This window comes from Rhinolophus hipposideros (genome assembly GCF_964194185.1).
Source record: "Rhinolophus hipposideros genome assembly, chromosome: X".
NCBI lineage: Eukaryota > Metazoa > Chordata > Mammalia > Chiroptera > Rhinolophidae > Rhinolophus > Rhinolophus hipposideros.
In genome coordinates this window covers 21,689,567-21,710,242 of record NC_138046.1, presented here as the reverse complement: position 1 = coordinate 21,710,242, position 20,676 = coordinate 21,689,567, and the positions used below count along the sequence as shown (strand labels likewise).

Sequence of the window (20,676 nt, the reverse complement as noted above, 5' to 3'; positions counted from 1 at the left end):
GTGAGTGATGAGGGTAAAGGGGATCAAATATATGGTGATGGAAGGAGAACTGACTCTGGGTGGTGAACACACAATGGGATTTATAGATGATGTAATACAGAATTGTACACCTGAAATCTATGTAATTTTACTAACAATTGTCACCTCAATAAATTTAATTTAAAAAAAAAAAAAGATAGGGCAGCTAGCTGGGCCGGCCCAGTGGCTCAGGTGGTTAAAACTCCATGCTCCTAACTCCAAAGGCTGTCGTTTTGATTCCCACATGGGCCAGTGGGCTTTCAACCACAAGGTTGACAGTTCAATTCCTCGAGTCCCACAAGGGATGGTGGGCTCTGCCCCCTGCAACTAAAATTGAATACAACACCTTTAGCTGAGCTGCTGCTGAGCTTCTGAATGGCTCAGTTGGTTGGAGTGCATCCTCTCAACCACAAGGTTGCCAGTTCGATTCCTCGACTCCCACAAGGGATAGTGGGCAGCGCCCCCTGCAACTGAAATTGAACACAGCACCTTGAGCTGAGCTGCCGCTGAGCTCCCAGATGGCTCAGTTGGTTGGAATGTGTCTTCTCAACCACAAAGTTGCCGGTTTGACTCCCTCAAGGGATGGTGGGCTGCGCCCTCTGTAACTAGAAACGGCAACTAGACCTGGAGCTGAAATGTGCCCTCCACAACTAAGACTGAAAGGACAACAACTCAAAGCTGAACGGCACCCTCCACAACTAAGATTGAAAGGACAACTTGACTTGTAAAAAAGTCCTGGAAGTACACTGTTTCCCAATAAAGTCCTGTTCCCCTTCCCCAATAAAATCTTTAAAAAAAAAAGATAGGGTAGGTAAATGGTTAAGAATACAAGATCCTTACATATTCTGCCTACATGACACTCACTTTAGATCAAAAGACACACAGAGACTGAAAGTAAAGGCATGGAAAACGATATTCCATGAAAATGGAAACTGTCGTGCAGGGCAGCCTGTGGGGTCTATGCTCCTGCTCCCCACACAAGAACACAGGATATGGTGAGGCCAAAAAGGAACACCCACGGAGCTATAGGTAGGGCAGTCATACAGCTATAGTCTCACTGGAGGCTGGATTCACACGACGTACGACCTGCTGTCCACTTTTCTGCCAACCGACTAACTCTCCTCTACTCCCTCTCCCCAACGCAGCCGCGGCAGTTATATTAGTGGCCAATGGCTCAAGGGTTACAGCTGATGGCCATCTGCTACCTGACCAGCACCCTTCCACGTGAGGCCAAGAGCCTGGAAACTGCTCTGGGACTCTTGTCCCCACACTCCACCCCTACAGGGTCTCGCCTCACAATCTATGTGACAAGCGGTTTCTGCGAGGGTCCCTGTGCCATATTAGCCTATCGGCACCTACCGACGAAAAGAAACAGTAGTCTTAGGAACCAACAATGGCAAATCCCTTCCATCTGGGAGGATACATGCTAGCTTTTTGTCCTGGGAAAGGAGGGTCGCTGCCACTGGCACCTTTCCCAGTTTGTGGTACCAGACCTTTATGGCAGGGCTTGGGGTCCCTTGTGTAGTTTCAACATTTAACAGAACAGGGGACCCCATAATAGGCCATAGTGAGAGCACATAGGTTCCCCGCAAAATCATCCTGGTATCGGGACCTCCGTATATTACAGTCACTCGTGGTGGCCACTCAGCCACCACCCCTGACATCACTTGCAAATCATGAGTCAAACCGGCCCCCCATGGGGCTATCAGGCCCAACCATTGACAGTGGGGGCTTTTGACCTGCCAGGGCCAAGTCCATTGCTGCCGTTCCCCTGCTTTCAAGCATGTGGGTGCTGGCAGCAAAATGTTTCCATTTCTGCCATAACCTGGCTTTTACAGAGTCTCACTGGTGGTGACTTGTAATTAAATGGGAGCGGCCGTTCGATGTAGCAGAGCTTCTACTGGTGTGGGCCCTCCCTTCCGTGGTCTCTCATTCAGGACTCTCAGGACATCCCATAGAGGCGAGGCCCAGTCACGCATCGTGGGAGGGTGTTTTGACACCGGGAGACCTTGCTTCAAAAGGCCATTATAGCGTTCAATCATGCCAGCTGCTTGTGGGTTATACGGAGCATGAAACAACCATTGCACGTCCATCCTGGCAGCCCAACGCGGCACCTCTTGCCCCGTAAAATGGGTACCCCTGTCACTTTCAATGACTTGGGGGCGCCCATAGAGGGCGCACAGCCATGTAAGAGCCACGACTGTATGCCGCTGATCTGCAGCCGGACACGGCCAAGCAAACATCAACCCCGTAGCAGTGTCCACTGCTGTGAATGCGTATATCGCATTGCGGGCCTTAGGCAGAGGTCCAATGAAATCCACTTGCCAGCGAGTGAGGGGCACCCTCCCTCGCGTTATCTGCTGTGTCTCCCAGGGGAGCCTCCGCCTTTGGGGACTGTCCTGGGCACAGGTGGCACAGTCATAGCAGGCATCTGCTATCTCCTGCCATTTCAAAGGCAGACCCCAGCGTCTGCTCACCTGCCACATGGTTCGGCTTCCGGCGTGCTGCAATTTCCTGTGCAGCCAATGGGCCACATCAGTGGCAGGAGCCCGTTCTAACCATCGGACCCGTGCTAGGGCATCTGCTTCATCGTTACCTGGGGACACTAAGAGGGAGTGACCTGTGACATGCATTAGGGTCACCTCCTTTCTCTGCCCTAGGTCCCAGAGGTCCTGCCACATGGCTTGACCCCACAGTGGACGTTGTCCTACCAACCAGTTTTGGTGTTTCCATGTAGGGAGCCACAACGTTAGGCCCCGGAACACTGCCCAGCTGTCAGTACAAATCATAGGGGCCCGGGCTCGTGGCTGATTACCATCCACACAGCCCGTAATTCAGCCCATTGGCTACTCTGGCCTATCCCAGTATCAAACCAAATGGTGTCTGTTTTGGGCTGCACAACAATAGCCATCCAAACGGCTGCATCTCCTCGGCTAGAACCATCGGTAAACCAGGCATCCTCAGGTACTGGGGACTGTCCTTCTTTGTATGGCGAGGGTTCCAAGTCCTCCCCTCTAGGCAGAGCGCTTGGCTCAGCCTGGGCTACAAGCTCCACAGGCCCCAGGACCTGTTGTAGCTCTGTGCTCAAAGGGCTTGAACTAAGGGTGCTACGTTGCTCCAAGTAGGCACCCCACTTGGCGAGGGTGGTGGTCTGTGCCAACCTCATTTTGGGTCCCTGGGTCCATGTACGGACCCACCTCTGGACAGGATAGGTTGTTCGAACCAACACCCGTGCCATTCCTGTGATGGCTTCTGTGGCCACTAGGGCTGCGTACACAGCGGCCAGCTGTTTCTCTATTAGAGAGTAGCGACCTCCACTCCTTTCCACAATTGGGACCAAAATCCCACTGGCAACCGGAGACGCTCCTGCCGTTGCCAGAAGTCCCAACCATACCCCTCTTGGGTTACATGAATATCAAGTTCAAATGGGCGGCCGGGGTCCACTACTTGCAGAGCCTGTGCCTGCTGCACTGCCCGTTTCGTGGCAACGAAGGCTTGCTCTATAGCCTCTGTCCAATCCCATGAGGCCCCCTTTTTATCATATTGTACAAGGGCCTTGCCATTTGTGCCAAATGGGGTACAAACACCCGCCAATATCCTAGCAGTCCCAAATACGTCTGCAGTTGGGAGACCTTGGTCGGCCAGGGAAAGGCTTGTATCTTATCAATAATTGTGTCAGGTATAACCTTTGTCTTACCCGACCACACATCACCCAAAAACTTGACAGATAAGCCAGGGCCTTGGACCTTTTCCTCATTCACCGCCCAGCCGCGTGACTTCAGGTGGTGGAGAAGAGAGAGAGCTGTTTGGTCTAAATCAGAAAGGGAATCTGATGTTAATAAAATATCATAGACATAAAGAAACAAGGCCACGGAGGACGGGTGATCCCACTGTGCCAAATCCTGGGCTACAAGCCCATTGCAGATAGATAGTGGGGTTGTGCAAGTATCCTTGTGGAAGGACTTGAAAAGTCCACTGCCGCCCGTCCCAAGTAAAAGCAAACTGCTCTTGTCACTCGGGTGCAATGTCAATGGAGAAAAAAGCATTGGCCAAGTCCACTACATAGTGGTACGTTCCCAGGTGGACAGTCAGACGATCCATCAAATTGTGAATTGAAGGTACTGCAGCGTGCAAAGGTGGTGTCACCTTATTTAACTCCCTATAGTCCACAGTCATTCGCCAAGTCCCATCTGGCTTCTTGACAGGCCATACTGGGGAGTTAAAGGGACTGTGCGTTGGCCTCACAATATGTGCCTTCTCCAACTCCAATATTGTACAACCAATCTCCTCCTGCCCTCCTGGCAGGTGATACTGTCGCACTGTAACCACAAGCCGGGGCTGTGGCAACACTTGAGGAGGGTGGTGAGCATGCCCGCGTGTCACCGCTTTCACCACCCGGATTCGGAGACGGAACTCTCCTACCGAGGTCTGTAAGCTGAGGCCATGTAGCACGTCCACCCCTAGAATACACTCCGGAACAGGGGAGACATAAACCTTGTAGGTACGAGGGGGAAGCCTTCCTATATTTTCTTACCCAGTGGTAAGGAAACAGCTTTCACAGTCACAGTCTTTCCCCCATAGCCATCAATGCAGATTGCTGGCCCAGGGAACAGTTCTGGGTTCCCATAAACAAGACTGCAGTCTGTGCCAGTGTCATCTAGGGCCAAAACCCTCTGCACATTAGAAGGGGACCAATGTATGGACAGTTCCACGTGGGGCCTCCGTTCCCTGCTGGTCCCCTCTGACCGGGTACCTGGGCCCCACCCCTATTCAAGCTGGAAGGAGTCAGGCTCAAGCGGCTGCATGAAGTCCTGGAGGGACATGGGTCGCGCTTTCCCAGACTTCTCCTTTAGTCTTCTCAGGAATTGCTGTTCTGGACGAAACTGTTTCCAAAGTTACAGCAGGAGTACATTGGGTTGTTGGTCTAATTTCTCCCGATCGACCCCTGCTGCCACTAGATCACGCCCCATCTGTGCGCGTGTTACTCTCTGAGGCCCATGACCTCGCCCCTTTACCTTTGGTTTGGGCTTCCAGGTCTCAACTGCGCGGACGTCCTGTCTTAACTTCCTTCGCCTCCGGCTTTCAGCATCCCCTAGGGTGGCCATAACAGTTGTAACTTCATGGATCTGTCGCCCCACATAGGGCGTAACAATGGCAACCAAGGATCCAAAAGCACTCGCAGGTGCAGTATCCAAAACCAGATCTCTCATGCTAGCTGTAAAAAGCTCGTCATCCAGCCCCTGCATGTTAAGGTTAAAAATAGCATGTTTCATACCCATTTCACGGATGATTTCCATAAGTTCTGTATATGACTGCCATTGACTCACAGTGCCTGGCAGTTCGCTAGCCTGTCCCCATACTCTGCATACCGCAGCAGTGAGCCACTCCATTAGAGAGTGGTTGCCCTGGTCTTGGGCCAACCTATGGCAGTTCTGTAACCTTTGTAGCAGGGACGGATGCACTGTCACAAATGCTAGCTTTTCCATCTCACCTGGGGAGCAGAGAATGTTGTCTGCTCCCTCATCCCATAAACGTAGTAGCCAAGCCGAGACTGGCTCTCCAGGGCGCTGTCGGTACCGCCTCCCCAGCTCCTACAACTCAGTGGGAGTGTAAGGGGTGTGGGTAGTGAACTCAGTCACAGCTGGGTTGCCGGCAGCAACGCCCCCGGGGCCCAAAGGTTGCTCACGTTTTACCCTTTGCTTCAAGATTGTTCAGGCTTGGGGGTTGGGAGCTACATTGTCTCCACTGGGGGGCCCCTCTTCTAACAGGCGGACCCGGGCTTCCAACGCCACCTCCAACCAGGACACCTGGTCAGGCACCTGAGCCATTTCTTTAAGCGCATTTTCCATGTTGAGACTCCAGGCCCTGAGGAACATCCAGCCCACGCAGCCGGCTGTAGCCTTCTCCTCCTCCGGCAACTGCTCAGCCAGAGCCTGCAGGGCCCTCTCCATGCTGGCCGGAGAGCCGTCCATGTCCTCCCACCCCTCCTTGGGGGTCCAACTCCTGAGAACAGTGGCCACTGAGCACCACACACTGTGCGGGGGCCACCTGTCCTCCTGCCCTGAGTCAGACTCCATTCCTACCTGGTCGGAATCCTGCTCGCCGTGTCAGGTGTCTGAGTGGGTGGAGGCCTCCGTGTTAGATGCCTACAACCCTCAGAGCCTAAGGCCGCAGCAGATCACCAAAAGGAAGGCAACACCGTCCATGGCCAAGAAGGTGGTGTGCCAGCTGGAGGCTTGAGTCTCCCAGGCAGACCGCGCCTCCCATTCCCGGTGTCGCTTCTCATGGGCCTCCCGAAGCTGGGCTCTCACACGCACAAACCGCTCCACCATGCTTTGGTAGGTTTTGGCCAGTACCGTACCCTGCCTTTGAAACTGAGCTTTTATACGTATAAACTGCTCCAGTACATTCCAGAGAGTTTCGACCTACACCACACCCTGCTCGCTGCGCCATTTGTCACTCAGGGCGGCCTGCGGGGTCTCTGCTCCCGCTCCCCACATAAGAACACGGGATATGGTGAGGCCAAAAAGGAACACCCACACAGCCATAGGTAGGGGAGTCACACCACTATAGTCTCACTGGAGGCTGGATTCTCACTACATGCGACCTGCTGTCCGCTTTTCTGCCAACCAACCGACTCTCCTCAACTCCCTCTCCCCAACGCAGCCGGGACAGTTATATCAGTGGCCAATGGCTCAAGGGGTACAGCTGACGGCCAACTAGCCACAGCTGACGGCCATCTACTACCCGAGCCAGCACCCCTCCACGTGAGGCCGAGAGCCTGGAAACTGCTCTCTGGGGCTCTGTACCCACAGAAACAAACAAACAAAAAAGGCTGGGGTGGCAATACTTATACCAGACAAAATAGACTTTAAAACAAAGGCTGTAACAAGAGACAAAGAAGGACCCAGTAATCCCACTTATGGATATTTATCCAAAGAAACCCAAAATGCTACTTCAAGATTACGTGTGTATCCATATGTTCATTGCAACATTGTTTACAATGGCCAAGATGTAGAGACAGCCTGGGTGTTCATCGATGGATGAATGGCTAAAGAGTCGGTGATACACATAGAAATACTGCTCAGCCATGGAAGGGGATGGGTTCTTGCCATCTGCAGTGGCATGGATGTACCTTCAGGGTAGTGTGCTGAGTAGAGTATGTCAGACAGAGAAAGACAGATGCAATGTGATTTTGCTTATATGTGGAATCTAAAGAACAAAACAAACAATCAAAACAGAAACACACCATAGATACAGACAAAATTTTGATGGTTGCCATATGGGCAGGGTTGGGGGTGGTTGAAAAAGGGGAAGGGATTAAGAAATACAAATTAGAAATTACAAAATAGTCATAGGGATCAAAGTAAAGCATAGAAAATATAGTCAATAATATGGTAATAACTATGTATAGTGCCAGGTGGGTACTAGCCAGGGGGATCACTTCTTAAATTATATCAATATCTAACCACTATGTTGTACAACTGAAATTAATGTAAAAAATAGTGAATGTCAAAAAAAGAAGAGAGAGGAGACATTTCGAGCAATCAGCGACGCCTCCGAGCCTGCGGCTGCGTTGGAAGGAACTGCCTCCATATTGTGCGGCTGCACGCTGCTAAGAAGAAACTTCACAACTTGCCTGTCTTCTTGGAAAACTCCTCCTCGTGTCCTACAATCTTCCCAGTCAGAAGCTGTACTCAATATAACAAACGATGGGCTATCCTGATCCCTCCTGCAGACATTTACAGATGAGGAGATGATGATAAAGAGCACAGTTAAAAAATTTGCCCAGAAACAAGTTGCTCCTTTGGTTTCAACAATGGATGAAAATTCAAAAATGGAGGCATCACTAATACAAAGATTATTTCAACAGGGGTTGATGGCTATTGACCTTGAAACAAAATATGGAGGAACAGGAGATTCCTTTTTTTCCTCTGTCCTAGTGATAGAGGAATTAACCAAAGTTGATGTATCTATACGGCTTTGATATGTGACATCCAGAACATAGTAATTAATGAGCTGTTTAGAAAACATGGAACAGAAGAACAAAAGGCTATCTATTTGACCAAGCTAGCTACAGAAAAAATAGGAAGTTTCTGCCTTTCAGAGGCTGGAACAGGTAGTGATCCATTTATTTTGAAGACCATAGCTGATAAAAAAGGGAAATTATTATGTCATCGATGGGTCAAAGATGTGGATTACCAATGCCGAGTATGCAGAGCTCTTCCTGGTGATGGCTAATGTATATCCCACCATGGGGTACAAAGGAATCACCTGCTTAATAGTAGATCGCGATACTGAAGGCCTGCACATAGAGAAAGCAGAAAACAAAATGGGGATCAGAGCTTCTTCCAGCTGCCCATTAACATTTGAAAAGGCCAGGGTTACGGAAACCAATAACCTGGGACACATTGGACATGGCTATAAGTATGCCGTAGGGGGCCTTAATAAAAGAATAAGAATTGCTGCACAGATGCTGGGACTGGCTCAAGGATGTTTTGACTACATTATTCCATATCTTAAAGAAAGGTTACAAATTGGCAAAAGAATATTTGACTTTTAGGGGCCTCAACACCAAGTGGCTCAGGTGGCCACCCAGCTGGAAGCTACACGATTGTTAACATACAACGCTGCTAGGCTTTTAGAAGCCAGCAGGCCATTCATAAAAGAAGCATCTATGGCCAAATACTATGCATCAGAAGTTGCAGGACTAACAACTTGTAAGTGTATTGAGTGGATGGGAGGCGTAGGCTACACACCATGGAAAAATATTTCCGAGATGCAAAGATTGGTACAATCTATGAAGGAACTTCAAATATCCATCTGAACACCACTGCAAAGCACATCAATGCAGAAACTGACAACCACAGGAGTGGGGCCCCTCCCTGATGTCACTGATGTAAAATTTCAAACTATTGTGCCTTTGGGGGAAGTTAAACACCACAGCACTGAAAGAATTTAAGTCCTTAGTCCTGGACCTTGGGGTAGACGTTTTCTATTTTATCTTTCCAGTCTGCTCAGCTTAGGCACAGGAAATCATTTTTAAAATTTGAGAAGAAACACATCCATATTTTCTCAAACTCTTTTTCTAAAGTTCTATAGATATTATTCTAGCTTCAGAGTATATAAAAGTTTCACTCTATCAGAATTTGGAAAAATAGGGGCCTGCCTGGTGGCTCAGGTGGTATGAACATTGTGCTCCTAATGCAAAGGCCTCCTGTTTGATTCCCACATGGGCCAGTGAGCTGCGCCCTCTACAGCTAAGATTGTGAACAACAGCTCTCCCTGGAGCTGGGCTGCCATGGGCTGCTGAGTGGCCAGCATGAACTGCTGTGAGTGATCAACCGCTTCAGCCGGCGGGAGCACAAGGCTCCTAATACCAGCATGGGCCAGGCAGCTGTGTCCTACACAACTAGACTGAGAAACAACAGGGGAACTCGAGTGGGCGGGGGGAGGTGGGAAAAAGGGGGGGAAGAATTTGTAAAAATAAAGACATAATAATAGATATGGCTAGTTTACATTCCTATTAAATCTTTATTTTGTGGCATCAGAAAAAAAAAAGAAGAGACAGGATAGAGCTTGCTTTCTTTCTCTCTGCTCTCCGTCATGTGAGGATACAATGAGAAGATGGCTACCTGTAGTGGTATCTGATGGTTGTTTGAATTTGTATTTTCCTAATGGAAAGATATTGAACATCTTTTCATGTGTTTATTTTCCATATGTGTATTCTCTTTTGTGAAGCATGTGTTCAAGTCTTTTGCTCACTTTAAAATAGGTTGTTCTTTTACTGTTGTTTTGAAAGGTCTTTATATATTATGAGTACAAGTCCGTTTTCAGATCCAGTAAGCCTTCATTTGACGTAATCAGTAGGTTCTTGGAAACTGAGACTTTAAGTAAAATGACATATAAGGAAACTAATTTTATCATAGGCTAATTGATATAAACATGATTCCAGTTCAACAACATATTTCTGGTCACAAAAACATCATCAAACTTTTAAATAAAGACCCCAAACACTTTTAGTGTGAAACACTGAAATAAATGTGAGCTATATATACATTTAAGAGAGATGAATAAAAATGAGTCAGATCATGATTTTCCCACCCACTTATCCCAGTTCAGAGTACCAGGTGGCGAGAGCATCTTCTGGCAGCTCAGGGCACAAGGCGGGATCCACCCTGGATATGATACCCTTCCATGGCAGGGGGCATCACACACACTCACACTCACTCCGACTGGGACAATTCAGACATGCCGAGTCAGCTCATGTGCATATCTTTGTGATGTGGGAGGAAACCAGTCTCCAGAGACAACCTGTGTAGACATGGGGAGAACATGCAAACTCCACATAGACAGTGGCCCCAGGGTGGGAATTCATCTTTTTTTCTCATCAACTTTACAACAAAACAACGTTGAATGAAACAATGTTATTTGAGGACCTGCTGTATGTGATTTGCAGTATTTTCTCCTGGTCTGTATCTGTTAGGAAAGGCAATTCACCATGGACTGTTTGTGTCCCTGCACAAACTTGCTGGGTAAGACCCTAACTGCTTTTCACCTTGGTCATTTCTCACCTTGAGTGACACACTGTCTCACCCCCAAAGAACAGGCTCCCTTCTGCTTGTTATAAAAGCAGTGAACCCCAAAACTCAGTATCTTCTCCTACAACACAGTCCACTGTGTGTAAAAGCTCCCAGGATGGGCCCTTTGCATCACCCCCATGGGACTGGGGTGTAGGGGGCCTGGCACAAACATCATGCAAACACTCAGGCTCCTACTTTTATAGTGAATAATAAAGTGTCTTGTCTCTGATTCTGTAGCTTTGTGTCTTCTGCTTGCATCCATGAAATACTCACAGGCTAACTTGTTAGTTTGTAAGTAAGATAAAATCTCAGATTTTGCATAGTGTTGACAGTTTTGGATATAAGGATGGGAGGCTGACAGAGACAGAGATTTCCGGAAGAGAAAGGATGAGGGCCCACACAAGCCAAATTAGGTAACATGAGAAGACTTCCTGGGATCCAGTAAAGAATATTCCTTCCCAAATGGTGGGCAAGTGAAAAAAAGTAAGGCTTTCCCACTGTTCTACCTGTTAATGAATGTTAGAGGCTAAGTGGTAAGAACTAGGATTGAAACAAGCCACCTTAGTTCTCTCTCTCTCTCTCTCTCTCTCTCTCTCTCTCTCTCTCTCTCTCTCAGTAGCTACCATCGCAAGGGAAAGGTATCCACATATGTAGGTTATATAGCTTCTAGGCAAGTTTCCGTCAACCACCTACTTTTCTATTTCAGAAGTCACGATTCTCTAGGGCATTTTCAATTATCACAGAAAAATTCATCCAGGCTTTGTTATAAGATTCCTCCTCTGGGTACCTTAGTTCTCCAGTTTCATTGAGATATAATTGACATACATGACTGTATGAGTTTCAGGTGTAAAGGTTTGACTTTCACATATTGTGAAGTGATTATAACAATAAGTTTAGTTAACATCTATCATTTCATGTAGATACAATAAAAAGAAATGGAAAGTTTTTTTCTCCTTATAATGGCAACTCTTAGGATTTACTCTCTTAACTTTCCTGTATATCATACAGCAGTGGTAACTACACATCGTGCTGTATATTCCATCCCTAGTACTTATTTATCTTATAACTGGAAGTTTGTGCCTTTTCACCACCTTCCTCCAATTCCCCCATCCCCCACCCCACCATAAATCTGATCTCTTTCTTTGAGTTGGGTGATTTAGTTGTAATCCCTCTCTGCTGAGTGAGGGTTTTATCATGACAATGGCATTATCATGACAATGGAACAGCCAGTCCTGGACCCCTGGTTATAAGGGAATATGACTATGGTTGGTATGTCAAGGGAGTCACCGTAACTTAAAAAGAAGTATCAGAAATGAGGATGTACAGCATTAGGTAATGGAAAACATTAGAAGTTCATTTGTTGAGTCCAAGTGGGCAGCCACTCAAAATTGAAAATAAATGAAAGTCTTGTTTACTGATGCCCAGCTGCTCTCCCCCTCCATCTTCCTCTACTAGGATTTCAGCCGCTTTAAATAACAAAAAAGAGCATGCAAGTTCTCCTGGGGAGGCACTCGAACTTTTAGGACTTGGAAACAGCCATCCGTGTCATCATCCTTCCCGGTCATATGGCAGGAGAGGAAGCTAGGCACAGAGGTGACCACTGGCCTTTAGGTCTCCAGGGCGGAGCTGTCGAACAAAAGGAGGCAGAAAGGAAGACCCCCTGAACCACGGAACTTTGGGGGATACAAACCCGAGGAGGCAGATGTGCATGTACCCCCTGGGGCTAGGAGACAAAAGAGAAAAAGCCTCCAGCCATTTCCTTAGGCTGGCCTCTCCCAAACCTCTCCCCTCCCCCTGTTCGCTCTCCCCAGGCCCGGAATGCCCAAAGCTGCTGTTGTTAATTTTTGAAGTGCAGGTGTTAAATTCCTTGGTCTGTGTTCTCAGAGGGAACAAAAAAAGCCTGGATTCAACTGATAGGGTTTTAGTAAAACTCTCAGTGAAGGAAAACAGTTCAGGGTACCTCGTGGAGGGGGCCCTCTGTGCCAATTCAACCTACTGTTGTTGTAAAATGTATAAGGAGATTATTGTGTTTAGTGCTTGTACTATAAATGCTCATAAAGTGTCAGAGGAGTGTCTCCCACTCAGGGCACTGACACAAGTAGAGAAGGGCTAGTTGGACAAAGTTCCCTGCTATCGCCACCAGTGTGTGTGTGCGTGCGCGAGCACGGCGGGGAGGTGGTGGTGGTAAGGGGGGTGTCAGCATTTAGTGTGAGTGTCTCTATCCTCTGATGTCCAAAGCTTCCACTGTATAGGTGATGTCCTGGTGATTGGCGCATCACATCAACAACCCTGACTGCGGGTTATCACACTGTGCTCCATGGGCAGACCTTAAGGCTCTTCTCATAAGTTTGGCCAATCCTCGCCTTGATGAAACTTGTTACATTTTCATTGACCCTGTGGCTGTTGCCAATGGCCTGCCTACCTATTTGGTCTGCCACTTGAAAGACGGGCAGATTAAAGACACCTCTCTTTGGGACCATAAACTGTGGTAATAAAATGTGGATGCTGATCGGGCTGCCTAGGTCACTCACAGAGATGTCAATAGTAAAGGTCTGTTCTCTGATGAGACCTACTAAAATCAAGCTGCTGATCAAGCCTGCACTGCCAAGGTTGCCATCAGACATGGCAACACATCTGCCATCAGGAACTAGGCACAAAGTAAAGGACTCTGTTTCTGCTGCAGAAGTCAATACTGTTATTCTTGCCCAAAGTTGGCCTGTTTATCTTACAAAAAAGAAAGCCACGTTGCACGGAGCATTGATCATTCTCACCCCTGACAGATTGACTACATCCAACCTTTGATAGTCTCCCTCGGTGCTACCAATAATCTCATCACCTTTGGTACTTTTTGAGGTCACATGTTGCTGTTCCAGTCTCATCAGGTGATTCCCACCACACCATTGTGGCTTTTGTGAGTCTTGCCTATACCAAGCTTTCAGCTCTCCAACCCATTTACAGTTTGACAAATGGTGCACCTTTTTTACTTGTGTCACCCAGTAATGGGCCAATAGTCAAAGTATTCGATGAACATTCCACACTCCACTAGGATCTGATATTGTTGAGCACTGGAATAATTTCCGACTCTACTTCCTCTGGGTCCAGACGCCTTAGTAGGGCAATTTGGTCACTGGATGCAGCTGTCCCCAGAAAGTGATCTCTTGGCAATGATCAGGATGAAAGGTCTGGACTCAATTAGGGGGTGACTGGAGAAAAGGTGAAGTTGGGATGGGACACACCAATTATGTGGCAATGGAAAGAAAGTGCCAAGCTCAGTGCTTTGGGAGCGAATACCTTAGACTTCTGGAAGTGCACAGGGCGGGGGTGGGAGGAGCAATTAAGGTTGTCTTTGTCTCCTAGATCCAGCATCACCACCTGAGTCAAGGAGCAGCTGCACTGGCAATCCGACCTGCTACTGAGTTTGTAATGCCCTTCCATGTGCTATGAAACAAGAAAACTCATGTGGCTATGACTATTTTGTCATTCCTGAGGCCATCAGTGGCAGCTCCTGAAAGTGAACATATATACACACATGACTCACTGCAATGTTGTTTCAATCTAATTCTAATTCATATACTTCTCTGACACCTGAATGGCCTTGGGTTATGCCACGTATCAAGTTTATGATATTCAGATGATAAAATGAGGCTCAAAGAAATGAAATGATCAAACCAGCCACCATTTTAGAAAACAATAAATTTGTGAGAAATGGACAAAACCAAAAAAAAGTTAATGCTCACTAGAAAGGAATCTAAGCAAGTTTAGATTTTCATTAATGAGGAATTTTATACAAAGTACTAAAATAGAAAAGTGGCAATAAGATTTGATTATATTATATTCTTCCACGAAAATGGCTTCCACTTCTGCTGCAGCCTTTTTCAGAGATTCGTTTGGGCTGTGGTGCCCTCCACTATGATTTATTCCTCAGTTTGAGCTAATCTGCATTCATTCCAGGAATTTATCAAACTCTTTGGTCCACTACCTCACCCCTTCCACTAATTTTATGAATGAATTTACTTTGCACTTTTAAATAATTGTTTCTATTTGTTTTGAAGAGGTAAACACCTGTGTTCAATTCAGCGTCCTCTACAAAAGCCTCTGATTAAATTTAAATCTATTATCTGTAGACCAATAAATATAGCAGTTAAAAATATATTCCTCCCACGTACATTAAGAGTGGGTGACTCAGATAGAAGAATCAAGTATATGCACTCCATTGTGGGAAAGAAGAGCCAGAAGACTTGTATAATAATTTTGGCCTATTATTACTATTTTACATTCAGTGTGGTGTGAGAGAGGAGGATTTCTTTTGCTTAATGCATTACCTTACGCTGTTTTGTCTATGCTTCTAGGGCTATGGTTGAGATTTTGTCATTTTCTTTTAAAAAAAATTTTTTTAAACTTTTATTGGGGAACAGTGTGTTCTTCCAGGGCCCATCAGTTCCAAGTCATTGTCCTTCAGTCTAGTTTCAGAGGGCACAGCTCACCATCCCACGTGGGAATTGAACTGGCAACCTTGTTGTTGACAACCCATGCTCTAACCAACTGAGCCATCTGGCCACCCGAGATTTTGTCATTTTCAGGCTGTTGGTGCTGTTCTTCCTGCCTTAGGTAAAAATTTTAACATAAAAATGAGTAAAGGGGCCAGAATCTGGGCAGCTTGAGGAGCAGGGAGACATGGGGCAAAGAGAGGAAGGCTCACTAACTCTCCTTTTCCTGTTTGTTTCCAAGCCCCTGGGGTCTCCAGGATCCTCTAGTAGTCTTGTTAACTGTAAACCCTCCACCTCCTTTCCAGTCATCCAGTCCACTGGCCCTCCTTCCTTTTGGTACCACTATGAATGACCAATAAACAAAATATTCAGCCTCATCAGTAATCAAACATAAGTAAATGTAAATAATTGGAATAAATGCCTTGCTTTTATATTAGTGGTAATAAAATAATACATAATAATATGGGTGAGGGTATAGAGAAACAGCCTCAGACATCGCCTGAGGGAGTGCAAATTGGTACAACCATTTTTACGCAGGAATTGGAAATACTGATTAAAATTAGGACCGCAAAGCTTTTGACAGAGTAGTTCCTTTCATACACATGTACAAAGATATATACACATATAATTGATGTCTAAAATTGCCAGGAATCCAAATATGCAAATTAAAACATATCTTTTTCAGCTATCAGAATGTCCAAGACTTAAAAAGAACATCCATGCCCATTACTGGGAAAGTTGAGGGTGTTCATGGATACATTAGTATAAGCTGTGTGGAAGGCAGTGAGACAATATGGATCAAAATCCTTAAGCAAATGAAAAAAAACTTTTTCCAAAAATGAATTATTTTATTTTTTATTTTTGCTTTATACATTTATTCTTTTATTGTTAAAAGTAATCAGATGAAAACTCTTTGATCCAAGATTTCCATCTCTATAAATGTATTGCAGGGAAATAGCAAAGAAAAAAACAAAGATATGCATACAAGAATATAGTTTTCAACATTGTTTACGATCGTGAAAAATTTAAAACCACCCAAATATCCATCAGTTAATCATTGGCCATCCACAAGGAATAATTAATTCACAGCCCCTAAGGTATCAATATGGAGAGATATACAAGATATATTATGTTTAAAGCAACATCAGGGTAGTGTGTTTGTATAATTCCATTTCTGTTTTGTGATTTGTGTGTGATATATGTATATATGCCTTGCTTATTAATATATGTAAAGAATTGATAAAAACACATATACCAATCTGTCAATAATCTTTCTTTCTGGGGGCTGTGATCTTAAGAATTTTACTTTTCTCATAATATACAGAGAGTGCCAACAAATGCATACACATCTTAAGAAAGGAAAAAACTATTAAAATTGTAATACTCAATAAATACCGATAACAAAAGATGACTACAAATCATGTGTATACATTTTTTGGCAACATTTTTTATGATCAATAAATCTAGTGAAAAATTAAGAAATTTAGAAAAGTCACTCAGCTTCACTGATAATTTTTAAAACGCAAGTTAAAATTATATGACACAATAATTGCCTATCATATTGGCAAAAAAATTCCAAGATTAACACACAATGTTGTATGCAGCCCTGGTGTCTATAAACATTTTTGGTCGACCATGTGTATCAATAAAACTTTTTGACCTGGCACACTAAATATATGTTTATGTGATTGTTTTTACAAATAAAGATGGGATCATATTATTCATACCCTTCTGTCACTTGTAAATTTATGTGTACAAAAATGTAACTACCACAATTTTTGGCATAGGAAAAATTGGAAACATTTAGAATGTCCATCAATAGGGGACTGGTTAAATAAATTATTGAGCATTTTTAGTCAACATATATAGGTGTAATAATCAGTCATCAAAGAGAGTGAGGTAGGTGGATATTATTGACATGGTAAGAGCAATGTATCAACATATCAGTACTGGAAGTATATACAGGAAAGGAAATGTTAATCACAGGGGGGCGGGATGGGGAAGGTGAAGCTATGCAAGGAATTCGCTTTCCATTGTTCTAATTGTTTGTGCTGTTGACAATGTCTAAAAACTTGTTTGTATAACTTTTCCTATTGAAGGAATACCGAAGATCTAAAAGAAAACCCAAAAAGTCGCATGAATCATGAAAACAGAATGGATACATTTTTAAGTTCAGAAAATTAGGTTTTGTATATTTGTACTATCGTAGTAGCTCACGGCTGAGGATTGAAAAAGTTCTTAAAGGGATTTGAAGCAACAGGAAATGGGTTCAAGCATCTAAGCTGCTCAAGATCATGCTTTTGAAGGAGATTTTCTAACGTTTTAAGCAAGTTTCGTTTGGCTTCCGTTAAAATTTAAAAAATAAATAAATAAATAAAAAGGACCACCGGCTTCGGGAAGCTAGATCTCGCGCGTAATCCGCGCGCCCTTCCCCCTCCCCCTCCACCCTTTCGTCCATCCCCGCCTTCCCCCGGTGCCCCCTCCCCGTCCCGGGACTCGCGGTCTCTGGCGCCCCGCCCAGCCCCGCCCTGAGGGGCCCAGACACAAACTTAGCCCGGTGAGCCCCACGCGATCGCCTTGTTTAGAGCTCTGCAAGGAAACGAAGGCCAGCCAGCCGACCTTCCACAGAGGTTCCCCCGCGTCCGTCTCTGTCCGTGGGTCGGTGCGTCTGCAGAGTCGGCTGGAGCCGCTGTCCTCTGGGCACTCTATGGGAGGCTACATCAGACTGATGGCGGCGACCACTGGCCCGTCGGGCCTGGCGGTGTGGCTGTCGCGCTGGGCCGCGGCCCGCAGCTCCTACCGCGCCTTCTGCAAGGGGCTCACGCGCACGCTGGTCACCTTCTTCGACCTGGCCTGGCGGCTGCGAATGAACTTCCCCTACTTCTACGTCGTGGCTTCGGTGATTCTCAACGTCCGCCTGCAGGTACATATTTAGCGCAACTACCTTTGTGGCAGTCAAGGGCCCCCGGCAGGATGGCTGACTTCCATCCATCGGCTCACCTGCCCCAGAGCAAAACGACCAGCTCGGCTCGCGCACGCAAACTTGCCGGCCTGTCTTTCCCATGCCTCATCTTTTAATGTAAATGAGCGTCTAGAAATCATTCTTTTCGGAAAGCCTTCAATGTAACCAAAAAAGCCTGAGATAGAATGAAAAGTTGATTCTCGAGGAAATACATAATTCAAGGAACAGAAAAGAACTTAAAAATATGAAAATCCTCAGAAATATATGAGAAATTTTTGCATCCACAAAACAGAAAACCTCACGAATTTTAGGAAATGACCATGGGAACAGGATGCCTTAAGCGGAAAAAAAAGGAAATATTACAAACATTTCAAATAAAGATGAACTGTACAGGAGTGGTCCAAATAGGCCAATTTCAAAATTTGAATAAGAAGTGAATACAATTCCGACTGAATGGAATGAATTCTAAGCAATAGACGGATGGCGTTAAAAGCTGGAGGAAATTAACAACATGATCTGGAAGTCATATATTTCTTCATCCCCAAAGAAGAAACAACGGTAAACAGCAGCTACAGGAAAACAAACATTTCAAACTGCAAGGAAAGCATGCTTCAAATAGGAAGCAATGTGAGATTTGAACTGGTTTTTATAAAAGGGAATTGGCTTGAACTCTGGCACGTGGATCAAGACTGCAATCACAGAGGAGATTAGCATTCAACTTTGCTATTCAGTGAACAGTATTTGAGCATTACAATGGAAATATTAGTTATGGTTTTCCATTTTTGGAGTAAATCTCTAGGCAAAGCAGGGAAGACTTAATTACCGGTATAGAACACAATGGGAATATTATCAACTTTGAGAGTGTACAAGTACTGGCAGAGGGGAGGAAATGGAATAGCGGTGTTATTCTCATGAGGTGGGAAGTCTTAATACTCTCTCTAGTTCAGTTATCTGGGGAATCACTTCGTAGGTTATAAATGTCTAACCACTATACTGTACACCTGAAACTAATATAATATTGTATGTCACTGTAATTGAAAAATAAATACATTTATAAAGTTTATTGATTATATTTATGAGCAAAGTAAAGGACAGAAGAGTTAAAAATAGTGACATAACCATATGGAGTGGGGAGGAGAGTGGGGGGGACAGCAGGAAGTCAGCAGAAAATGCCACATGTCATCAAGTTAAGAAATAGTAATAAAAGCATATTATTAAAAACGGAGGTAACCACTAAACAGTGTAAGTTTGCCTCTGGATTGGGGAATCAAGAGTTGAGAGGGATGGGCAGGGACTTACTGCTTTTCATTATATGTATGCCCTTTTGTACTATTTGATTTTTAAAACTATATGTGCATGTATTGCTTTGATTAAAAATTAAAACTTACTAAATGAATTCACTGCAATTAGAAGGAAATGGTGGGGGGAGTTGGGTAGTGGCACACGAGGCCAGGTAGATTATTCCTATTTTTCGGCAATAGTGTGTGTATATATATATATATATATATATATATATATATATATATATATATATCCTAGAATGTTTCTGAATGATCACACAAGAAATAATTTCCTTGCTTTCCAAGCAAACAATAGACCATAAGGCAATGCTTTAAAACTAAAAATACCCAGTAATCTTCAGGTAGCCCAGAGGTTCCTCACTCTTATGAAAGGTTGCATGAGTAAATCTCTACAATGTCTCATAGTTAAGGTAAAACAAGAAGACAATATGTGACTAATTTTTCAAAATTTAAAAACTGGATGAGTGCCCCATGATGTTTATGCAAGATTCTTACACTTTAGTATTAGTCGTAATAGCAGGACAGTGGAAATAAGCTACATGTACAACAGTAGGAGCTTGGCTAAATGAAAATAGTATGTCTATATAATGGAATACTTTGTAGCCATTAAAAATAAGGAATTACATTTTTTTAAATGTGGAATGAAGTTAATAAATGTGAGCCTGAGAGAAATAGATATATATTACATACATTATATCCATACACTCCACTTAGTATAGAGAAATAATACTTGGAAACATCATTGTACACTTAAAATAATCCATGCGATGTCCTAAACGCTTTATGTATATCATTTCATTTAATCCTCACAACCCGAGATAGGGATTATTACCCCCGATTTTCAGGAGAGGAGACAAGAACAGAGAAGTATAGTGGTGGTGGGATGAAATACTGCAACAATATTATTTTTACTACTAATAGGAGACTCGTTGTCATGATTAGTTTTTACTTTTTTATTATTTGTATTTAAATTGCGAGGCCTCACTTTAAATTTTGGTGTAAAATTCACTATCCGAGTGCCACAGATGCTGCAATTCTGGACAAACAGGACTAGGCACTCCATTCCTGCAACCTCAGTTTAACTCTCCCAAGTACCGTATTTTGCCGTGTATAATGCGCACATTTTTGCCCAAATTTGTGAGGAAAAAATAAGGATGCACATTATACACAGGTAGAACTAATTCCATTTTCCTGAAAGTTTGCGCCAAAAACGTGGGTGCACATTATACACAGGAGTGCATTATACATGGCAAGATTTGGTACTTGTGTCAGTGCATGTGAATGGAGGGGTAGATGTAACTCATAGTCACTTAGGATTTGAATTC

At 44.7% G+C, this 20,676-nt stretch overlaps 1 protein-coding gene and 1 pseudogene across 2 annotated transcripts; both read left to right on the top strand.

Annotated features, from left to right (window-relative positions):
* Positions 1-7,147: 7,147 nt before the first annotated feature.
* On the top strand, positions 7,148-8,907 carry LOC308494978 (short/branched chain specific acyl-CoA dehydrogenase, mitochondrial-like; annotated as a pseudogene). Its single transcript has 2 exons — positions 7,148-7,160; positions 7,602-8,907. The product of its transcript is annotated as a short/branched chain specific acyl-CoA dehydrogenase, mitochondrial-like (transcript).
* An 8,772-nt stretch (positions 8,908-17,679) lies between these two features.
* Positions 17,680-18,991, top strand: LOC308494795 (small integral membrane protein 10-like protein 2A). Its single transcript, XM_081042728.1, has one exon. The coding sequence runs from the start codon at positions 17,796-17,798 to the stop codon at positions 18,021-18,023; it is 228 nt and encodes a 75-aa protein (XP_080898854.1). The 5' UTR covers positions 17,680-17,795; the 3' UTR covers positions 18,024-18,991.
* Positions 18,992-20,676: the final 1,685 nt, after the last annotated feature.